The sequence below is a fragment of the Platalea leucorodia genome, assembly GCF_965183815.1.
Source record: "Platalea leucorodia genome assembly, chromosome: Z".
NCBI lineage: Eukaryota > Metazoa > Chordata > Aves > Pelecaniformes > Threskiornithidae > Platalea > Platalea leucorodia.
In genome coordinates this window covers 1,389,535-1,414,188 of record NC_138858.1, presented here as the reverse complement: position 1 = coordinate 1,414,188, position 24,654 = coordinate 1,389,535, and the positions used below count along the sequence as shown (strand labels likewise).

The 24,654-nt window shown below is 46.8% G+C and overlaps 1 protein-coding gene across 3 annotated transcripts in view; it reads right to left on the bottom strand.

Annotated features, from left to right (window-relative positions):
- TCF4 (transcription factor 4) overlaps nt 1-24,654 on the bottom strand; it is a 236,476-nt gene that overhangs the window by 151,691 nt on the left and 60,131 nt on the right. For all 3 annotated transcript variants that reach the window (XM_082335899.1, XM_082335900.1, XM_082335901.1), the window contains exons 4-5: nt 8,833-8,894; nt 6,129-6,225 (exon numbers count right to left, since the gene is read on the bottom strand). In XM_082335899.1, the coding sequence (XP_082192025.1) occupies nt 6,129-6,225; nt 8,833-8,894 (159 nt within the window). The remainder of the gene's footprint in view (nt 1-6,128; nt 6,226-8,832; nt 8,895-24,654) is intronic.

Sequence of the window (24,654 nt, the reverse complement as noted above, 5' to 3'; positions counted from 1 at the left end):
AGGAACACGGAGCCTTAACTTACATGGAAACGTAGATACATGTCCATTAAAGAGCAGAACAGACCATGTCTGAAATCAGCTGCTGGTCTGTAATTCAGTCCTTGGAGATACACTTACAGCGCCCTGCCCTCAGAATGCGCAAGGGGGCACCTGCATTTCCCAGCTTAGCACCGTTTTTAAAGTTTGGAGACATTGAAAATGAGATCTTTCGGTTGGTGAAACAATTCTAGATTTGGCAAAAAAACTTCAACAGATTACTTTTCCTGGATTTAGGTTGAAAAGCCTGTCTCAGATCTTCCCTTCTGTACTCGCATGGGATGGGAAGAACAAAAATGAGGTCGGTGGGCACGTATATCCGTGCAGCGTTCAACAGAGAGGTTGGTAAGGGAGTTAAGTGAGTTTAGAGGTGAACAAAAACACAGAACCAAAACAACCCGAGATGCCAGATGCAGATTTGGAGGCACCACAAGCCAAATAGCTCAAACTTGGCAGCTGAATTCAATTTTTCAGACCTCTCCCTAAACAGCCCCGAAGCTCCCATCCCACCCCCCGGCAAGGCAGAGCTCCGCAGCCGTGGGCAGCGGCCCTCCACGGTGGGACCTGTCTTCTCCAGGTCACAGCTGCTATCTAGAGAAACAGAAACGCTGCTCGCAGCCCCAGCACGTCTTCCACCCTTGACCGCAGGACCAAGCCAAAGGTCTTCTTGTAGTCCAGCCACCCACACTTTGGCTTCCTCTGGCCACGGTACTCAACCTGTCCCCTCCCCGGTGTTAGCACAGCTGGATCCCTACAGCATCGACCCCAAACCGCCCCATTTCCAGGTGGAAACAAGTATGGTCGGATCACTCCTAGCAGGTTCCACCTGGCTGGGGAATACCTGGGTGCTCAGCAGTCGGGAGAGCGCGCGGCGAGCGAACGCTCTCCCCCTCTGGAAGCTCTCGGCTGCCCGCACCGTCCGCTCCGTGACTTCTCCTAAAGCTGCAGGTGCTGGGTTGTGTCAGCTGCACAAACGTAAAGTATTTTAAGTGAAAACTCGAGCCTGGCATTTCCAGTTCTTTGGTTTCGGAAGGCCTTTTGTAACCTTTTTAGTTGTTACAGTCAGATTTTCTGTTGTTAAAACTCATCTTAGTTAATGCTATAGCTAGCCAGACAGTCACAGATTTTTCTGGAAAACATAGTTCTGCTTGTGATTCCTGAAAATTCACCTTTGACTGCTTTTTAAAAAAGGTGTCACGTGTTTCTTTCTGTATGTCACACAGAAATTACTTTTTTCCCCAACATAACAGTCATTTCTTTGTTTTCTATCCACCATAAGTTGCCAGGCTCCTTCAATACTGCATTGCCCCGAAAAGGCTTTAGGGAACAGTAAGAAGAAAACCAGACACCGCTAAGGTAAGCAAGTGGCTACCGAGCGCGTGTTCCCATAACGTGGATGACCCACACGAAGCATCGCAACCACGATTTCCCCAAGCGGTGCCATCTTTGGGTGCCACTGGACACAAGAACTGAGAGACCATCAAACCCTTTTGCATTTCAAATTTACAACTGGATATTACTGGACAGTTTTTAACATTTCCCTCACGGTTCCTCAAGTACCTCCACTTCTCCAGCTGCAAAATGAGAACCAAAGCCACCTGACATAACAGAGGTGGTGTGAAAAAGAATTAATGTTCATGATGTGCCAGACACTAACTGAGAAAATCAAAAATCTGCCAGGATGAAATGTAATCTCATTTTAGGAAATGTTGAAATCATTTCTGCAGAAGGTTAAAAAAATAATAATCAGGCTGAGTCAGATACACAGCATGGAAAATTTCATCCCAAATGTTTATAGTTTAGCAATTGAAAGCAAGGCCTTATAATGCTGTGTTGGGTAAACTTAACTAATCTGCAAAAATTCCAGCTCTACTTATAATAATAGTAACAGAATCAAAGCTGTACGGATTAAAAGCGAATGCCACACCAATATTCGTACAGAGACAAGTGCTATCATAGCATTAAAAATAATATTAAAAATTGGCATGTATAAGGAGTATCCAAGGAACTCAGGATGTTTTCCAGACAGTTATTCATCACATCACACAATATCCCTGCAAAATATATAGCGCCCGTTCTTCAGACAGATAAATAGGAAGGCACATTTGAGCACAAAGACGTCAAACGACTTGCCAAGAGCGCGCCGCGGATCGGCAGCGGAGCCGGGCTCCCCGGGAACCCCGGGCAGGAGCCCTGCCTCCCCAGCTCCGGCACCGCGCTGGCACCGGCACCGCTCCCTCGCTCCGGCTGGCAGGAAACGCCACCTTCTCCGAAACAACAATGCTAAGAGGAAAATTATGACTTGGAGGTTTTTGAAAGGGAAAGGGAAGAAACCAGAGGGGAAAAATATTTATTTTGCGATACAAGTGCCAGTCGCTGGCAAACGCGCGCGCCAGCCCTCCCAAAAGCACGTCGGGCAAGCGACCGTGGAGGAGCGCAACCCGAAGCAGCGCAGCGTTGATCTGAAGCAGACAACCGGGAGGAAAGTAAGAGTAAGTCATTGCATCTGCTCTGCGTTTTGTGTTTAGCAATACAAAGAGAAAATAAACACAAGCAAAGGTCTTGTCTTCACATACTAGATCACCGACCCAACTCCTACAACTCTTAAGAGATCTACATTCAGCGACCTTGTGTCCTTTTAGAGAGTCTCAAAGCGGTATGAGAAATTAAATACTGTCTTCTAGCTAGCAGCGTAGGAACTTTTTCAATAAGATATATAAAATCACTACTGTGAACGCCAGAAATACTACACGCGGAGGGGAAGAGTACGCAAACTGTCCGTGCAACAAAATAAGAAAAGTGCTTTTGATCTTTTCTAGTCTCATTTTCACTACATTCAACAAATGGGGTTAAATCAGCTTTGTAAACCTCAGGGCAAGTTTTCTCCCGCAGCGAGTTTCTCCCTACCATACCCTGTCCAGTGGACGGTGGCTGGCGACCGAAAGCGTTCACAAGGCTTCACCTTGAGCAGCGTGCCAGGTTCAATTCGGGGTGGTTACAGCCCTTTGAAGCAACACAAACCTAAATATTCTTGGTAGGCAAACCGAGGAGAGGAACTGAATTATAATGAACCAGCAGCTGTCACAATATGACCACAGTAACCAAATCAAAATATCAACCGCTAACCCAGATGAGATTCAAAGGTCACCACATAAGCCAGCAGCTTTCTTCAGCAGCGTCTGAAACCTCAACCTAATCCTTGCAGTGAAATGCTCCATTAAGCTACGGAGAAGGTTTAGAAGCAAGTTACTGTACCTTGGTAAATGATTTAATGTACTAGCAAGATATCCCAAGCAGTAGGATAAGAAACGTTCCCAAAGAGCAGAATTTTTCCAAACTGGAAACGGGAGAGGCGATGAGAAGCGACACCCGATGTGCCATACCTTTCATTGCTGGGCCACAGAACTACTCTTCAGATACTCCTAAGACGACACAAAATACCTAGCGGGGTAGTGGGGCTCCATACACACACCAAGCAAGCTGTGTTTGAATAGATGCGAGCAGTAGTTTGTAGGAGTGAGTAATGCATGCAGCTCTGCAACCTCTTTGCTCCTCCCTGCAGGGCTTGCTCCAAAGCCTAACGCACAGGCTCCCTACTAGCCACTGGCCACAGAAAAATGTGTTTTAAAAACAAATACCTGAAAAACAAAATATAATATAAGCCCTCATTTAAGCACGCCCTGTCTGCAAACATTTGCGGTTCAATCAGTAATACCTATCCCCAATAACAACAAAGCCTTTCTTGCCTGGAAAACCCCCTCAAAACAGGAGCAACTCCGTTCAAGTCAACGGTATACACCAGTATAAAACCAGTTCAAGTCGGATGATTGTCAGGCTCTTTATCAGTTGCCAAGAGAAAAAGGAGCATGGAAAGAAAACTATTTTGTGGCTCTGCAGGTGCCAGCTGCATAACACCAGCGTTTAAGGGACCTTTCCTTGGAGGAGTTCGAAGACCTGCCAGGAAAAGGGAGATGATAAAATACATTTGGAGTTATGGGAGTCGGGAGCCAGCATCCGAGCGGCCTCCGTCCGAGCAAACAGCGCTGTGCATTGTTCATCACCGCAATATTCAGATTTCTCCTAAAATCACAAATACAGACGTGGCCAGCACAGACCGACAGCGGTCTTTGCTAGGGCAATGCTCCACACACGCGGTCGCTAACCACAGCGCCCGTCCCGGTGCCGGTTAAGGGTTTCCATTCCCCAGGGCACAGGAGCAGACCTCCCGGCCCAGGCCCTCGCCGGCGTTCGAGCAGGAGGGAAACATGCCCACACCCCAGCACCCATCCCTCCTCCTCCAGCAGCGGAGCAAAACTGGGGAGTAAAGGGCTGCCCCAACGGGACAACTGAAGAAGAATCCGCTCTGAATATCAGCGAATTCTGCTAAAGCAAGGCTGCAGAATGCCGTGGGTTGCGGGAGGCAGCTGACGGCCCCGGCAGCACGCACGCGTTATTGCGCGATAGCACACTTGTCAAAAGCTGTTAGGCGCTCGCCATCCGCTTGCACACGCGTTAATCTGCGTGTGTAGGAACATCACTGGTCTTATTTCCAGTTGAAATTACCAAATCTCATAAAAACCGAAAAACGTCAGGGCGCGTCAGGACCACGCACGGCGAGGACGCTGCCACGCTGCCTGGCTCGCACCCCCGGCTGGAGCCCGACGGTGACCAGCGGGACCGCCTAGAGGCAGCGGGGTTTCCAAAGCTCCTCATCGGAGCATTACACGGCTTAATTCTTTAACCAGCTGCCTCCGAACGTGTTTTTATAAAACAACTATTTCTTAAACCCAGCGAAACCAGTATTTTCACTAAGATTGGCAAAAACAGAGGCAGGAACGAGATTTTTCTGTAACCCAAGGGCGGGCAGAAGAGAGAGCGAGACTTTTAAGTTCTAAAGGCTCAAATTAAAGGTTAAACTTGAAAGCACCACGCAGCCCAGTGGGTTTCACAGAAGCGTGTGGCTATTTGCGAAGCGTCTCTGCGCACTACCTAAGCCCCATGGCGTGAGTTAAGAAGGGAGTGTTGAAATTTCCATGCTTTTTTTGGCTTATATTAGACCCTTTAAAACTGTTGTAACCATGTTTTGTACGTGAATACATACAAATGACTACAAGCTCCAACATTGTCCCATATGTTAAACAACTCACAAATATTTCCCAATATTAAAAGACAAGGCATATTTTAGGGACATATATTAGAGCTGAAGAATGATATATCGCAGTTACAGCTCCATGTTTTTTTTGGCTCGCGTTCAATCCTTTAAAGCAAAGCATTTGGTTAGTTCATTGACAACTGCAGAAGAAGGGTGTGATCTTGGCCAAGCATAAGCATTACTAATATTTTTACATCATATATTTACTTTAACCAAACTCATTTATCAACCGTAATTAAAGAAAGTAGCTATCATTCACTTACGAATAATTACAGCCTCTCTTCATACTGCTGTGGTGTTTGCGGCTAAGCTAAATGATTATTCGGGGGTGTCAAAACTTTCTATGGTGGGGTGTGGGGTGGAAGGAGGGTCCTTGCCAAACGCCCTGGGCAAAATCTCCCTCCTCTGAAGCAGAACCGGCTGCAGCTACGCTCGCCCCAAATCCAGGAGTTTGCAGCTCGCAGGTCCCAGCAGGCAGCGATCCATCGTGCTCCAAAGCAAACAATGGCTTCAGTGGCCCTCACCAGTTATTTATCTGTTCCCTTCCGTGAACGCGGATCTATCGTATTTTCAGAAATCCTTTTCTACTTTAAAAGTCCTGCTCAGAGCACGGCCTTATTTGCTCTGCCAACTGGCCACTTCTTTGAAAAGGAAAGGCTGAGCCTTAGGAACAACCATTTACCTCTTTCAGCAAATACTGCAGTTACTGCATCGAGAGTCACATCCCTCTCGCAGCAAGAAAACACAGTCTGTTCAATAAACATCATCGGTGTACATTTTTGAAATTGCACGATAGCTTAAAAAAATGAAAATCCATGTTCCCGCCCTTATGCCAAGTACAATCAACCCCAAAAAAGAGGACGAGGGATTTAAGCCCTCAGAATTTTATTTCTGGTTCAGTTTCAACAACGCGGTCAAGTTAGGAAATTCGATTTCTTACTTTGTATTCTGGAATTGACAAAGGGAGGAGAGAGATTGTCATGCGACCCAAGGTCTCTGCTCGCCATATGATCATAGTGAGTCCCATCTCCATAGTTCTGTTAACAAATTGGGAGAAAAACACAATTTTACAAGTTTAAACGGCATTTTTCAAAACCTACAGGTCCGTATTTCCCTTCTAAGTTTTAAGCCAGCTATGAGTAATATTGTTCCCTTTATTGTTTTCCCCTATTGATTCTGCTGGAAGTGATGTGTTCCAGAACATTTTTAAAGCTGTTTCAATTTTTTTATTTCATTAGCAATTGACTTTGGTTTGCTGTGTGGATAATCCTGAACGGGTGACTGAGATGAGGTTCCTGGAATTTCGTGCTGTGCAATTCAGCACAAAGCCCTCTCTTAGCATAAAAGTCTTCTTGCCCATAACATATGCAAGAACAGCAAAGAAATAATTATTAACATTTTGCTTTTTAAATCTATTTTTATGTAGAAATCTGCCGTCTTAATCACCTCACTGCTATATACGTGCACTGAACTATAAAAAAAAAAAAATCAGGATTTTTTTCGCAGTGGGTGTGGAAAGTTGATTCTCACTGAAAAAATAACCCCGCATAGCACTCGTCCTTCGTGCGGGCAATGCCGTGCGTGGCTAGCGAGCGGCAGCGACCCGCTCCTGCCCTGCGCTGCCTCGGTACCCCTCCGCTCTTCTCTGGGGACCAACAGCACCGGCCGCGCTACCCGCAAGTCGAGGTGGTACAAAACCTCGCCAGGATCGGGCCCCTACGTTTTGGAACCGTCTCGGTGTAACCTTCTGCGTTCAGTCACTCCGTTAGCAAAATGTTAAATTTAACTACAAATATTGGCCGAGCGCAGCAGTTAGGTAATGTTTTGTTTCTTCGGTTCAGAACTCACGAGAAACGAATTCTCCCAACGTGGAAATACCATCGTCATTTTACAAAGCAGGAGAGAGAGAGAGGGGTCAGGCTGTTTGCAGAATAACACTGCAAGTTAATGCACAGTCTTGATTGAAACTCCAGAATTCTTCCCAGGCTCGTGCTCTTTTCTTTATCTCTCAAAACTTAATTGTACACTCACATTCAAGTTTTTGCATGCATAAATAATTGTGTGTGCAAATTTAGAATTTACTTTTCAAAACATTTTTCCCTCGGAAGCAATACAAGTGTCAAGTAAAAAAAAGGGATAAAAATAAAACTGACAGATGTGAGCAGTAATGACGTAATGGATGCTAAGCAGGATGGAATAAGAAAAGGTGTCGGGCTTCCCTCCCTCGGCGGCAGGGCCGGGGTCCCCCCGCCACGCCGCAAATGGGGAACCCCCCTCGGCCGCTCGCGGCACGGTGCAGCGCTGCGGACGCCCACCGAAAACCTCAGCTGGCTTAAGGTGCGCCGAGGGCAGGACCTGCCCCAAGGGGAAAGGACGGACCGAGGATGAACAGGGCAACCGCCTTTCTCCTCGCCAGACAGGCACTCGAGGGCACCGAGCTCCCGGCAGCGCTGCTCGCGAGCCCTGATCCTTCACGTTAATTAGAAAACTATTAAAAAGCAATTTAAACAAACTGTTTAAGTAAGGGCATAAGTAAGAGCAAAGCCACTTTTTGCCCAGCGTAAGTGTACTTCATGCATGTGCAGGAAGTAAACAGAAATAATCGTCTCGGTACTGAAGCACAAGGCGTGCCCAGCGCCGAGGACGGGCGAAGCCGGGATGCTCCGGCTGGGGAGCGGGGCTGCCGGGCTGGCTGGCGAGGGCCATCGGCGGGGCTGCCCGCACCGTGCTGCTCGGGGCGAACCACACAGCTGCTCTGCTGGAAACAGCACTTTGTCCCCACCAAAGGAACCGGCATCCTGATCGGAGGTGCCTAAAGAATTTGGATAACTCGAAATGACTGAGTCCAGCTGTCTGGCAAATCTCAGCAAACACCGAGTATCGCCGTGCCAGAGCGCGGCTCGGTGGCTGCATTCCCCAGAGGGGGATCCCGCTCTTAGGCAGGGAGCACAGGAGACGTCCATGCCCCATCCTCAGCAGCGTCCGCAGCAGAGGTGGGCAGGTGGCTAGCAGCCGGGCTACCTGCCCCAGGGCTCGGATGGTGCCAGCAGTCGGGGGGACGTGGCCGAAAGGCCCGGCTGCCAGCCCCTGCCCGAGGAGAAGGGTCTGAAACCCCCCCACCGGAGGCACGGAGCGGCTGAGGTGCGCTGCAGGAAGGGCATGGTGGGACAGGCCTGGCGGCCCCTCTCCAGCTTCGCTGGGCCCTGGGGTGGCCAGGGGTGGCCCTGGAGTGGCCAGCGAGCCCTGGCACGGGGATGAGCGCTGCCCAAGGCAGGGGCGCTGGCCCCCTCCTCAGGTTTGGTGACACCCGCCATCCCTAAAAATCCAACAAACGTTCGGCAACAACATCTCTGCTCCACCCGCACGCTGGGCGGTGGTGGTGCTTGATGGGGCCTCCCAAGAAAAAAATGGTTAATTAATATTCTCGCTACCTGTTAGAAGGAGCGGAGCAGGTGCCAAATTCAATCACAGGATCAGGTTTGAATGTTAAAAAAAAAAAAAAAGGCAATTTTAAAGAGAAGACAGGCTACAGCCAACTTTGCATGCCCATTTTTCTACGCAATCAGGTGTAAAGCTCATATTTAAGATTGTAAATTTACATATGCAGGAAGTCTGGTTTGGGGAAAAAGATTAGATATACTTACCCTGGATGGACTAGGATGTCCTGTATTCCCCCAGGACCCTGAGCTAGTTCTGTCTTCTACATCTAGGGACAAAAAAGTTCTTTAGGCTTTATTGCAATAATTCTTTCCTTTTGTATAGGCACTTTTAAATTAATGTTTCAAATTAATCTCCTGTTGCCTTTAATTAAGAATCAGGCACAGGGCTACTACGATGGTAGTGGCTTCTGACCCACTGCTTAAATTAACTCATTTAAATTCACAGCAGAAATGAACTGGACCCTCAGGAACCTGAGGTTTGAACATAAAAATTACTTCAGCGGCTCAGTGTTTCTCCACACTTTAAAAAGTGACTGCACTGTATCAGTTAAAATCCTACCAAAATCTCCAGCACAAAAATAGGTATCGTCAAACAGTAAAAATAAAACACGATAAACCAGACGAAACCTAGAAGTTAAAGCAAGGCACGTTTGGGGTGAACGTACCTCCCGCCACCTCAGCTAGGCTTCTGCTGCAGACAAGCACTGGGGCACACATTGGTATCTCAAGAAGAGAAAAGCACATTCCTAAAGCCAAGCGCGGAGGGGGCATTTCTGCCTTGCCCTCTGTCGTATGAGAGGAAATTCATCGCGACCATTGCGGGGGGGACACTCCAGTCATTTCAGGGAGCCCATCTCAGCGTGGTGGTAACCATTTTCCCCCTCCGTTTGAGAGGGGGTCTCTAGGAATACCACGTCCCATTGCATACGTGCTCGGACGCGGTGAAACCCGCCGTTTAGGGTACGGACTGAAGAACCAGGACTCCTACAAGCTCCTCTTAACTTTGCAACAAAACACAGAAATGTCTCGGCCTGCCATTTTCTTGTCTGCATTTTATCTGCGCGCCAAAGGGACAGCTCGACGGTCACCCCAGGAAGGCGAGGTGAGGTGAGCTTCGCTCGTCAGCCACTGCGGCGTGTGTCCGGATCGCGGGATGCAAGAGGCTAGCTAGACTGCAACGCTACGTTTGCCTTGACAAAAATCAGGTCATAGACGCGTTTTACATATGAATGCTCTGCACGGGGCTGTCCCTCTCGGGTACCCTAGGCGGTGATGAGCTCCTCCAGGCTGGCACCTTGCACCGAGGCCCGGGAGCAGCCCACGAACTCAACTCCGCAGGCTGCCGCTGCTGCTGAAAGCAGAAGATCCTCTGCAGCGCGCTCGAGTATGCTGGGATGCACTTGCACAACTACTGCCATCGTCAAACCTTTACTGAAATGAGGCGGGAGTCTCTTGAGACTTTCCCCTTGGCTAAAAACTTAACGGCTAAACATAACACCAGTTCAGCGAGGCACTTGTGCACAGGTTTAATGGAAGCCTGTGAATAGTTCCACCAAAATCATAGTTCACTCTCACGTTAATTCAAGTAAATGAGATCACTCATGCTTAACACTAAGCACATCCTTTAGTACGCTGATGGACTGGACCATACTGCTTGAATCCATTACTTTTTTACTTACAGTATGTTAAATATCAGGAAACGTGATTGACACTGATCTATAACAGTATTATTGCACATTTCAGTGCTACTTTCCAACTTACTCCTGTGTACCCACTGGCATCCTAATGAAATAACAACATTGCTCGCCCTTTGCCATGCACAAACAGTAGCTTTAATCTAATCGGAAGAAATACGTATTTGGTCTCGCTGGCTAGAGAAACTTCCCCAGAGCGCTGCCGAAGACTCCGCACGCCAGCAGCTCCCTTTCCACCTCTGCACTGCTTCACCCAGACTTCTAGGATCGGTGGGAACTTCAGTTGTCTGAGAAACAGATGTGGTCATTAGCACTTTAAAATATGGGTGCTGTGACCAAATCTGGTTGATTTCCAAGATTAAAAAGAAAAAAAACCCACACATTTGTATAGTTTAATACTTTCCCCCAATTACAATTCCTATTATCTCAATAACAGATGAACGTGTTAATAGCACAAGACACTCTTAGGTAAATATTTAATTAAGCTCCAGAAAAAGAAAGAAAATGTGTATCATTTACCTGACAGATCAGATCAACCATTCTATTAGGTTAATTAGGCATATTTTTAAAAATCATTTCTGTTATGTAACAGGCAATTAACTCCGTAGAGCCCCGATCCATTGCCTGCTAAAATTCAGCGGCTATTATCCCCCTGACTTTGGTGGGCATCGGCCCACCCTCAAGCAGAGCTTCCGAAGTCCCTCAGCCAGCCGAACAGCTCAGCCCCCGGGAAGAGCAGCCGGGGGACGGGGCGGCAGGTCCGAGCCCGCCGCCGGACAGGCGCCGAACCCACGCCGGCGGGTTGGCTTCACCCCGTCCCGCTCCCACCTCTCTCGTGCAGACCCACGGGCCCGCTCCGGCAAAACGGAGCGTACGGGACGGAGCAACGCCAGCGAAGGGCTCTGCATGGGGCGTCACTCAGGGAGCTCCGCTTTCATGAACAAGGAGGCGGTATTCACACAGCTCCCTGTTAGAAACTTCATTTATTAACATACTTTTCCGTAAAAGTCGGCTAATCTAAAATAATACATGTTGTGAAGGCCCCTTACGCTGGCTCACGGCCAGTGCTAGGAGCAAGATTTCCACGCCAATAAGGTTTTCAGACTGCTATACTGTACGTTTTTATTTATATTCTAAGAATATAGATGCCGTGGTCTCAGGTGCTCTAATGCGTCACCTAAAATAACACGTTGCAGGGCCGTGTTTTGAGCAGTAACCCTGCTCTTGCCCTCAGCGCCCAGGAGGGACAGCATCCCCACACCAGTGGGCAAGGGGTGCACTGGGTTGCCGAGCCCTTCCCTTCAGCAGCCCCCCACCCAGCTCCAGCTGGGAGCCCGCTACCACCCCTTCAGCACACGCTGGGCTGATACGCACTATTTAACCTGCTCGGGCAGCTTATTTGGAGTCATGTTCTTCAAAACCCTTTTTTTTGGGCACGGGGAAGGGCCGCCACGCTCCCGAAGATGCCCAGTACTTTCCAGCAGCGCATGGAAATACTGGCTTCACGGCCAACCGCTGGACGGTCCCAATGACGTGAAAGGAACTATTTACGTGCTTACGGTTAAACATATGTTTTTGTGGTGAGCTGAATTCCCGCTCGGCTGTCCTTTCTGGTACTCTTTGCTGCGCTATCCCTACCTCTCCCTCGAGCCGAGCGTGCCAATGACCAGAGGGCACTATCAGATGCTTAAAATACCACGGGAACAACACATACCTCAGGGCTGGGGTATTCCTCGCCTCTGCAAACGTCCCAGACCGAGTCCCTGGGCACAGCCAAGACTAACCCGGGGAGAAAGTCCTGCCGAGGCAGGGGAAGCACCGCCAAGAGGGAAGGATGCTCCTGGGCAGGGAGAGGGACAGCTTTTGGGGATGCATCAAGGGAAGGACAGACATTAAAGGTATGCAGACATCGCTCTACATACCCAAGCGTACTGTATCAGGTAGAGATTAGAAGACTAACCTCACAGGATAATTCTGTAAGATTTGCCCAGACTCCAACATTTTCAGCCATCTCAAATTTGGCTGAAGGTTCCTTGCCCTTTACCTTGCTTTAATCCAAGCCCATATAATGCTCAAGTTCTTCCACCAAAGTTAAAAATTCTGGACTCTGATCAGAAAATGACAAGGAATAGCTCTTGTGCCTTATCTTCAGGGGTCGCGTCTTAGCTTTCGACCAATTTTCTTTGTATTTAGACTTAAATGTGCAAACTACACTATATTACTCTGCAAAACATCAATGAGAAGGCTTAATTAAGTAACACTGACAGATAAATCCATTTCTTTCGCAGTAATCAAATCAAAGCAGGTTGACATAACACAGGAACTTAATACAGTTATTCCCTTGTAATTGGAAAAAGGCCCTTTACTTCTCATTAAAGCAATCTTCTGGGTATTGGCATAATAAGAAGGCTCAGGGCTTTAATACTGCCCTATAAAAGCCCCAAGATACAGACCCCTTAAGCAAACATGCCAGATTATCTAATTCCTTGATCATAGTGGAACATGTAGTTATTGTTTTAAACTACTAATTCTTTATCTCAGCTACAGACAAAAAGAAGGAACTCAGTCTAAAACATGTACCATGAAGCTCTATAAAAATGCAAGCTCTAGCTGGGGAAAAAGATGCATTTTCAAAAACACCCTAGCTCTTCAGCCGGGAAATTGAGAGCTTAGCAAGATGAAAATTGTTCTTGGACATAAACAGTTATGAAGAGCAAATAATAAAATACAGTTTTATTGCATTTGTGAATTCGCTGGAAAATATTTTTTCAATGGAAGCGGAGCTGGCCAAAGCCTTCCCGCTGTCGGCGTCTTTGTACCGCGGCCGTCTCCCACCACGCGGAAGGCAGCCGCTGCCTGCAAACCCCCGGCGAGGCACAACTTCTCCTTCGGCCCGCGAGCGGACTCGGAGCGTCACCGCGACGGGTCACGCCGCGCACGGGGCTCTCGGGTGCCTGCGGCCGTGAAGGGGTTACGTGGTGGGGTACGACCCTCGGTGACCAGATGGGCGCCTGCACCTTGCCTGCCTGCTCTCGCCTCTTTTCATCCCGTTTACAAGTATTCTCTTAGCGCGACCCAGCGAGCTGCCCACAGACAGAAGCCAGCTAACTTCTGCCCCCTCCGACCGGCCCTCAAATCAACAGCACTTCTCCCTCGGCAGAAAAGAAAAAAACCTCACTAATTACTACCTAGTTAATCTAGCCTAGTTTACTAATAATTTAGTATGACAGATATTGCAAGAAGGTTTGTAAGCTCCTAAACCTAATTCCGGAAATTTATTATGTACCCTGTAAGTACTGCCACTTAGGTAATTAGGACAGTGAAACCCTAATGACACTGAAGTCAATGCAAAATTCTCCAGTGACTTATTCTCAGAGCTTGGATTTATCCCAGAGTGCATAAACTCGAACACATATGTAATTTTCTCCAGAATCTGGCTCCTGTAAATTAACCTCACTTAATCACAAGCGTTAGGCAATGTGACATTACAAAAAGCAAATCATCACGGACAGATTTGGTCAGTTTTTCAGAACGCAATTCATACATGATTAATACAGTGTGATTTCAATAACTAAAGCTTCACTTAGCATCTCAGAAGTTCCAGCTACTAAAGCTTCACTTAGCATCTCAGAAGTTCCAGCTAGAAGAAGTAAAACTGGCACTTAAATGGAGTCAAACCACGCTGAGCATTTCAAGCAAAAAACCTGGAAAAAGCATATTCAACTGAATCTACAAAAGATGTTCAGTGCTATAGACTGAGATAGGCTGCATTCAAATCATATTACCTCTATGAATGATCTAGGGAAAAAAGAATTGCGACCCACATTGATTACACCCCTGCGTTGGAAGGTACCGCACCTTCAGAGAGGCCGCTAATGCTTAAGGATGTAGGGAGAAATCCAGAGCACTGATTTTGGGGCCAAAAGCTGCACTTTCACAGAGGAACGAGTTCCAGAAAGCCTCCGGTCAAGCAGCCACCTAACCCTAAAAGTACTTTTCAGCAGCCTACAGAGTTCTGCTTCTTGCACCAAGGTTCCCTTGACGTCTAAAAGAAGGAGGGATGCCTTGGGAGCCCCCGAGCAGGGCACGAGGCTCCGAGACCCTCCAGCAGCGAGGCCGAGAGATGCTCACGCTCTGCCCAGGCCTCCTGGTGCTCCCCGTCTGCTAAGCAGACTCCACGCGTGCCCAGCAAACACAGGCAGGACCGAGTTCAGCAAAAGCACGGCAGATACCATCACGGTCCACCACAAACGTTGAGGTCTGAGCACTCCAGCGTGCAGGCGATCGCTATTACGCCTCCACCACCACTTGTGCTCTACGGAGGCATCAGCCTGATCGTTAGGTGTCTTTAAACGGCCTCCACGCTCGGGACCTCCAACAAATAAAGGTGCTCAATACGCACCTCCCGGCTCCAGAAAAGGAAAGGAGTTCAGAATTAGGCGACCTAAAGGGCAACTTACTGCCTAAACGCATGTAATTTCTAATTATTTTCACGGTAGGCCACGAGCTCTGACACGCTGTGCGACTCTCTCAGGCCAACGTCTACTTTATTTTAAGGACATAAACTGTAGGCACCATGTAACGCTACTGGACCTTGCTTGTAATGCCCAGTCCCTTGAACCTTCTTTGGTAAAAGTTTCATTGAATCCCTTGAGGTGCTCCCAAACAGAGACTTTAGAATTAGAAAATCCATATTTTTTTCCTGGAAAAACACCCAAACCTAGGAAAAAAACCAAAATAAACTCCTCTTTGCAGGAATAATCCAAACAAATACTTGGGAAATCATCCAAGACTGTAGCAATAACACAGGACAATAAACTAGATGACTCTGGAATATAATTTTGTTCAAACCTCCCACCACCTCCAATAACAAATTTGGGCAGATACGTAAAGTCTTAAAGTCACAGACTAGGAAATTATATTCTCATGCTTTACTCTGGTAAACAGCAGCACGGGTATCCGAGGCATTTTGCTCACAGAGAGAGAGTTGAGGGAAAGGAAAAAAAAAAGACGACTCAGATTAGCAAAAGTAACTAAGAATTTAAGAACTGTTTCAAAAAAGAGGTGCTATCTGGAAGATTATACGTATGAAAAACCCATGTAAAAAGAAGTATGCACCTGGCAAACACAGTGACAGTAGTCTAGCAACTAGTGAGATAATAGAAGGGAAAAAAAAAGAGCACAGTGGTGGATCTTGTTAATTTTGCAGCAAATCTCATTAGGAATATTGATTTCTCCGCCGTTCATACATAGGTGCGGCTTAACCGTGCGCCGTATGGGAGCAAGCTTCCCGCTGGAGCGATGGGAGCGGGAGGTCGGGATTTGCACCAGGAGAGCGTTTCGGGTTCCCACCATCAGTCTGAGTAGTACTTCGAGCAATTTTGTGGGAAAAGAGGCATTCAGCTAACATCGTACTCAATCCGGTATGACTTGAGGGGGGAGTAAGGATGTTTATTAAAGCACACAGATCGCTACCCCAACCTTTCCACGTAAAACCAGAGCACGCTCGCCACCTCTTGCCCCACGACGTGATGCTTTCTAGAGCGGGAAGGTGTTTCACGGTGCACTCCGAGAACCTAAGCTTCCACCCTTCCACCGCCATCATCCCAGCACATGGACAAATACACAAACGAAATAACCTGACTGCTATGCCCACGAGAGTAAATGGAAGGAGAAGCATACATATATATATATAATGATTTTTTTTTAGATGTTCAAATAGTAAAAGTGAGCAGAGAGGGCAAATTCCGTTTTCGTTGGCTAAACTTCCTTGCTATGAAAAGACGGGGTGGAATTTTACTTCTGTGGGAGCTTTCCATTTGATTTCCATTAAGACTCAAACGTTTTCTTTAGTTGAAACATTGTCTTTAGTATTTGGGTTCCCTTAATCCAGAATAAACAACATTTCACGTTTAAAACAGCAACATTCAGAGAGGCAGCACAATCAAGACGATGACATTTAATGAATGCAGTAACACAGGTGCTGAGCGAGCAGCCTGTACTCAGCGTGCCTCTGAAAAACCTGCCCTTTATCTGCCAGCTTCAGAGCAAGAAATAGAGAATTACGTCTCTTTAACTTCGCTTTAACTCAGTGCCAGGCCATATTCTTTTACAGGATCTGAATAAACGACGTATCAAGCCCAAGATAATTCGTGAAGAACAGTCATTTCATGTGCCTAAGTGCAAAATAATAGTTATTGATATAATTATTTGTCTTTGTGGCTCTGAAATAGAATTGCATTACTGTAATTCCAAAATACTGTAGAAAACTTGGAAAATATTTTAACATACAAGGGCATAAAAATGCTTAACTTGATGACTTTTTATCTTTGATGAATAACTAGAACACATATTTCAGAGAAGCCAAGTGTTGTGTTCCTGAATTTACCTATACAGTAAATGGCAACGGTTGTGGAAGACCAGAGCGAAAGGAAAATCTTCCAAATGCTCGCTGGTAAACTCAAAGTCAAATAACTTAAGATGACTTTCCAAAGAAGAAAGGTGATATACTGCAGTCAAAATTAATACATTTGCTTAACCTCCCTGAAAATGCTGTAACGCGCTTGCATTGGGAAAAGATGCCAAGGAAAACGGTGGTTCCTTCCCAGCACACGAGGAGCGGGCATCTTCTGGGCGCAGCGCTCGCGTCAGGCAAGCCCTTCTGCTTCAGCGCAAGGGTAGCTGGTGACACGCACCGGCACCGGTGACGCGCGCCGCAGGCCAGCGCGGTGGCCTGGCAGTCCTTCCCGGTGGCCTGGCAGTCCTTCCCAGCCTTGACCCCTACACTTCTCCCAGCCTTCGCTGGGAGTCCAAGCCTTCACCCGCCAGAGGACTGGTCTAAGCAAGGGCTTCTGGTTCAGATCGTCGCTTCGTTCGTACCACCATAAAGTCAGGGCACCGTGTTGGCACTGTGCTCTCCCAGCAGGCAATCAGGGGGCAGAGAAGACACCAGAAGGACTGCAAAGGAAAATCCAGCAGTGAAGCTGCTATAGAAACACGGCACAGGAGCATGGAGACGGGTAACCAAGCCAGCTAAGAGGAGCAGGAGCGACGACTGAGGAGGACGGGTGCGGGCAGCAAACGCTTACTGAGGAAAGGGCGTTCAGAGCCATGGAAATCCCTCTCCAGACTGGCTTTCACGGCACCAGTTTGGGTGATGGAGAGCAAAAGGATGAGCCCACCCTTGCCAGCAGCAGCTGACAAGAGCAGTTTGTGTCAAAGGACAAGCAAGACCCCGCTTTCCACCGCGTTAGCTCAAAAAAGCCGATGGCCGTGCCGCTCCTGGCCCCCTGGGTGCTCCTTCACGGACCCGGGCAGGCGCTGGGTTAGCGGGGTGGGTTCCTGACACGGGCTCAGCCCTGCGGGGTCCTCAGCTTGGAGAAAGTTGTGTGGAGAAAGAGATAACGGAAAGGGTGTGGATTACAAAACATCAGCTGCCTTTTTTAATAATTTTAACACAGAGAATCAAAGATAGTGTTATACATTAAAAATATAAAAAATACAAAAAACATGCCCAAACACTGAACGCGCATGGCAAGCGGTGGTCCGCTTGCAAAACAGGCATTTCACTCCTGCAGCCGCTCAGCCAGCGCATCGTTACCTGCATCAGTAAACCCTTTTACGCTAACCCCGCGTCCTTCCCCAGAAGAGACTGCCACCTGTGGCCATCTGACATGATCTAAAATACACAGAATAGCAAACGGAGAAAGACAAACATCTTCAGATTTGAGTTTTATCTTCAAGGAAAAAATAACAAATTGTGTATTAACCAATGGAAGTAATTTTATAGGGGATTTAACAGTCAAAATATCCTAAAACGAGGAGGAAAGGACCAAGATGATCTCTACACGAACGAGACTTTTTGTGCAGACGCCATACTAACGCACAATTAGCGCTTCTCATTGTATGAATTACAGTTGTGTCAAAAATGAGAAGGGCGGGAAAAATCCTAGACTCTAATTATGATTACCATCCTCAGACAGGTACGATAAACAGATACTTCAGCGTCGCTATTTCCTCTTTGAGCTCTGAAGCACCTCACAAAAAGTAAGTCAGACACTACTAATGCAAATTAAGTTAAACACACCCGTTTTGGGGATTGAGACCTTTTCTGCTGTCTTGTTTTTCCAAAGAATTTCTTCTTCCGCAGAGTATTATGTTTTTTTTAAGAACTAAATAAAAAGCGATCTCAACGAAAAGTGACAAAATACAGAAGGAAGATTAAAGAGCAGTAGATCAAGGGAAGAATAAGTTGGTAACCTGGACATTTGGTAAGCTAAAGGATTGGCGAATTTAAAATGCATATCCATTGATGCAACCTTTTTTGAAGGTTTTGCTCTAAATATCATCAGGGCATGACAAAAAAAATAGACAGGGAGGTGATCTGGAAGAAGGGCAGTGTGAAGCTTGAAGGTGACAGAAGTCGTCAAGGACTGACTTCATCCAGAGAAAGGAGCCAGGAGATGGATTTACCAACAAGAGCACAGACTGCGACGGGCCATGGAAACCAGTGAGGAAAACTTAAAGGTGACATGGGAAACAGCGGGGAGACAAAGGGCTCGATGAGGCGTCGAACGTGGGTTTAGTACCAGACAAGAGAGGGGATGCTGACGGACCACAGGCACGGGACGGGGAGAAGTCGCACCAAGTTCGGGCAAGGGCTCGGGCTTGGACGAGGAAAGGGGAACAGCCCAACCGCGAAGCCGTGCACCTCCAGCGGGCGGGAAGCTGCAGGTAGCGATCCTTTCCGTGACGGCAAGGTAAAGCAAGCACAGACTCAAAATGGGAAGTTTCTACTACTTATTTGATAAACAATTTACTATTGGTTTGCTCAAGGGATTAGATACAAAGCTTTAGGGTTGGTTTTGTTTTTTTTTTTTTCCAAAGAAGTAGGACCAGCTGCCAGATATACACAATACACTTCAATCGCTTCTGTTAAAGCCACAAATAATTGGAAAATTCATTTGAATCAGATGGTCGTTTTATTTTCTGCCTGAATTTCCAAAGTCTATGCAAATACCCACGGACAGTCTGAGGCACCACTTGACAGCATTTGCTGTAAAATGTCAACAGTGTAAACAAATCTAAACTGTTCTCAATCTTCATATTCATAACAAAGAACTGCATTGTCCTGCCGTCGGATGAGGTCATCAAACCTCACATTGTATTTCGCAGAGTTACATAAGCTATTTTATAACACGCTTATGACATAGACTTTGTGCCTCTAAGGACAGATGACTTCCACGTATCCAGTCCAGTCGCGGAACGTCAGCATTTAACCAGTTTTTAAGCAGATCTGCTGGAACTATAAGCAGATCGTAAGAAAAAGGTTAAGGTTCTAGTTATGCTGCCCTTTCCAGCTTATCAGGTTACTGAAGGTTTGGGTTTGTTCTGGTTTTGGATAGGGTGGGGGTAGGGAGTGCTCTAGGAGGAACTTTTCCTGAGCAAAATGAGTCGTCTTATTTATTTTAACCTGAGAGGAGATAGAGTTTAGTAGGAAAGTCTGCTTCTCAAGACTCTTTCAGTTACAAAATGAATGTGGTTTATAAACTGTGGTTATCCAATTAATTTACTGTATATTCATATATAGTCTATATTAATGTTCAAGTACTTAATTTTTGCTTGAACCCAATAACCTAGAGCACTCCAAAGTTATGATAATTAATCACAGTGCTCCAGGCAAAACGCATACATTCTACACCATAACCTAAAAATAAGTGAGGAGAGATTTACTTAAGCTCTCCTCGTACAACAGATTATGAAGGGCTCGATACAGAGCAAGTGGACGTTTCAGTTCCAAACCCGTAATCAAAGCCAAAAGGCGATGGTGGAAGCTTTGATTAAAGCCTACCTAAGGCCAGGCCGCTTCGGATGAGATGGCTATCAGGAGACAACTGTGGACTGCCAGGAGGGCTCCTTACATACCCTCATTCTTCTCCATCGCCAGCTTCTACACCGCTTCTACCCGCGGCACGCCCTGCGCGTCTCAAAGGACCGCAGGCAGGCAGGGCAGAGGGGTTGTATCCGTACCTGTAAACGCCATCGTCACCTACGCCGTCTGCGGTCTTCTCTCGCAAGTAACAATTACCTCCGCAGTTAAACAATGACCTCGGCAATTACGTCAGTCTCGCCCACCCGCCCTGCCCAATCTGCCCGCCAAGCATCTCTCAAGATCTCTGCTTCCCAAGGCTGGTGTGAAACCCTCTGATGCTCATCGTGGCTACGGAGCACTGAGAAAGGCTAGTGACACGGGGAGTCAAAGGCTACCTTCTTATTTTAACCATTCGCTTTGTTCCCTTTCTGGGAGAAATCTGCATTGAGCTTCTAAATAAACAGATTTTCAATTTTTTTTTTTTGTTTGCACGTGTTTGTGTAGTCTAGGAAAATACGAGCTTTGTAAGGAAAATCTGAACGCAGCCAGAACATTCTGATGTTCTGTGAGACACAACCACGTGGTAAGACACACTACAAACAAAACACATTTACGTGTGGAAGAGAAAATTATTGCAGAAATCCAACTTCGGCACCCAACACCAAATGAATACTGTCATATTTAACCTCCTTCAATGATTTAATGATTCTTTTTTTTTTTTTTTTTTTTTTTAAAACGCCAAGTCTCTACAAGTGCCAATAGTCAGATATACAGATGAAGTTTTTTTTTTTTATGTATACTTATGCTTTCAGGCCCTGGCCCAGGCTGCCCAGGGCAGGGGCTGAGTCCCCACCCCTGGAGGTATTTAAAAGCCAGGGAAATGTGGTGCTCGAGGACATGGTTTAGTGGTGGCCTTGGCAGTGCTGGGTTAACGGTTGGACTCGATGATCTTAAGGGTCTTTTCCAGCCTAAACGATTCTATGATTTTATGTAACAACACTCCAAAAGTGTGTTGTATGAATGAGAAATGTTCCACTTCAGATATGGTAACATCTACAGAAGATACCGTCACCCAAGAAAAGGCACTCAAGTGCTCCAGGTGACAGAGCAGAACACGCAGAAGACGTCCCAGCTTCAAAGCCACCCCCTCCTGCTCTGCGAAAGCCACGTCTAACGCTGCCGTTAGGTGAAGCACTGGTCACCAAAGGGTCCTCCAGAAGGAAAGGCGCCTGCAGCGGCCCCGGCTCCAGCCAGGCGAGGCAGAGCAGCGCCCGCGGCAGCTGGGTCTGGGCTTTCCTTCAGTTGAGCAGCCCACTTCTTTGCCAGTGCATCAGTAACACCACGATAGATGGTTTACTGGGCCATGAAATATGAGGAAACCCTGTGCTTTAGTAATTAAAGCCAGAGAATTCATCGCTAAGGTTTATATCCTTAGCATCAACTCCCTGCACAAGGACCCCAAATCCTTTTGGCGACGCAGACACGCACAGAGGAGACGCGAGCAGAGCGAGCGACGACAGCATAGGACGCTGCGCACCGCGTCTGGACGCAACACGTGGGCGAGACCCGAGCAGTTACTCAGCCTTGCCTCTACACTCCAGCAGAGGATTTCTTTTCCCCGCAGCTTATTGTGAAGTACGTGGTCCGGTATTGTTGTCAGTGACGCAATGTTTAAAACCTTGGATTCGATTTAACTCTTAATTAACAAAAATAATACATGAGGAGTTTGATTTACAAGGAGCGCTCCTCTCACAAATTGCTAAAATAAGCTGAATAATGGTATGGAATAGCATTTAATAATTTGCTACCCAGTTACACTGCATTAGTAATCTCATTAACAGTTGGCAGCAATGCTGCAATATATCACCACAATCTGGGGAGGGCACCAGGGCTCCCACAAGGCAAGGGAAGAGAACAACCAGGTTAATGCTCTGCTCGTACACATTAAGGAGATTTCATGGAATAAGTCGGTCCAAAAACTTATAGTGTCATGTAGACAATGGCACATTTAGCACACGGTAGGTACTCTCATGGAAAACTATCTCCCCTGGTTTGAAAACAAAAAGAAAAATGCTTAAAAGTATGTTCTTGAACTTGATATAGGCAATTTAACTACATAATTTTATATTTAAATGTAAGTACAGAACAGACACGCTGTCTCCAGCGGAAACCAGGGGAAAAAGCGGGAAGATGGGCATCTTCAAAATTAGGTAATGTGTTTAGGTGCTGAAATATCTCATTAAAAACTTAATCCAGGCACCCTTGCTTTAATCCAGGAACTCCTATAAAAAGCAGGGTCCTGGCACCTAGAACAGGACTGGATGAAATCTGACACAGGAGAGCTCAGTCTGGGACAACTCGATGGAAGCTGTAACTGAACTGGAGACCCGACTCTGCAAGCCGACCATGCAAAGATTGATGGTAAAGGCACTGCAAGAACGGGGCTTTTTCCTACATGTCTTTGAGTGACAAATAATAATAACAATAAAAAAGTTAGTATTTGTTTTCACTCGTGTGCAGTTTTGCTGTGACTTAAACTGTCCCTAACTACTAACTGTTAAAAGTTGACTAGTGGCTTTGAGGTTGTAAAAGCAAATAAATGAAACTTGTAATTAATGGAAGCATATCCAGTGGGCTTAAATTCCTCTCTTTTCCACCTGAAAAAATCTCAAAGCAGAATTTAGCTCTAAATACTGGGAGAAAGGGGTTAATTTTTCACCCCTCCGTGCCGGCTGCGAAGCCACAGGAGCATTGCCAGCTCGGTGTTGCAAGACTGGAGGGTCTCGAGCCGTGCCTGCCGCTGCCAGCCGCAGGGCCGTGGGGCAGCAGCCATCACCGCGCCGTCCCCACGTCAGCATCCCCGCGGGACCATCAGCTACCGGCACAAGGCAGAGCTGCGGCAGGGCTGGACAACGCCTCGGTGCACGGCGGTGGCACCGAACCCCCGGCGCCAGCCTGGGAACTTGCCCCCCGCTTCGCCCATCTTCTGACTCCCCTCCGCTGTGAATCACTGCTCCTCCAGCAGGAGCTCTGCCCTGTGACTCAAGGGGTGAAGGCTGGCTTCTTGCTTCATTATAAAGAAGGAAAAAAAACAACGCATTAAAAAAATGCAAACTTTGGGTGGGGAATAAATTCAGCAATCAGCTCGTTCCCTTTGAATGGGCAGCTCAGAATCAGGAGCGCATCTGTTCGAGCTGTTTCTGTATACACTTCGAGATGATGCTGTTATCTAAACCAGATTTTTTACAGACCACACCAGCAGCTGGGTTTTGTACCTCTCTGGCCAGTACATGACTGGTTAATTCCCAATATTTATGTCTCTTGGAAACAGAAAGATTAGCGAGGAATGTGTAACTGGAAAAAGTTGAGGTAAAAAAAAAAAAAAAACACCAAAGAAAACACAACCAAAAACCAACCCCCACTAGTCCAGCTCATCCTCCAACTGGCTGTTGCAAAAGTCACAAATTATACCAACTGTAGTGAATAAAAGATCCTGTCCTGATTGCAAACCATACAAATCCGATGAAAGGGAAATCAAACGTAAACAGAAGAAAAATATCTAATGAAACTAAAGGACGTTTTCTGCTAAACTTCTAGTCTTTGGAGAACAGCGCTTTAATTTAAGCCTATTTTAGAATGACTTCATCTATATGAAAATTACATTAAAACTGCCCTAGATGTATTTGCATTTAAAGTGTATGATGACAGCCCTTAGCAAACACTTTCTATTTACTGGACAGTTGCTATCGTAAGACAATCCACATGTTTCTGGGCAAAGAATATCAACCAACAAGGGAAAAAAAAATCTACCAGAAATCAATTCTACAGAAATGTTAAGTAATCTATTACCCCGTAGCGCAAAAGGATTTTTAAAGCAACGCGAGTGAGTTTATTGTATTGTCAAGGACATGCTGTGACTTCACCTGGCTTAATCCACCCAGTTTAAAGCAGCCTTTGGCGGTGAAGATAAACCACCGGTAAAAGGTTAGCGACAGCAAACTGCTGGCACTTGTGCCACGTTTGGCCCTGGTACAGATTTGGGCTTGTAACAACCGCCACCATCCCCAAAGCCTTTTAAAATTCATTTGACATCAGTTCGTTAGAGCTGTAAATTTGAATAGGATGAACTTGATGGCCAAGAAGGGGCTCTAGATACGGAGTTACTGCAACAAAGTGCCTAAGCACGGGCGTATTTTCTTTCCACTCTTACACTCTCAGACTTGAATTTACAAGGCGAGAGAGAAAGGGATTGAGAGACGTCAGCCCCAGGTGTGTCCTCTCTCGGCTGGCCATCAGCATGCAAGATTTCACATTTCATTTTTACAATTCTCCACAACTCTCATAGCTGGAAAACGCGAACCCCAAAAGCCTGTTATCTGCATGCCCCAATTATTTCAGTGTCCTGGATAAGAGAGTTCCTCACCGCAGAGGATGCAGATACACCTCGTATAAGAGCAGAGC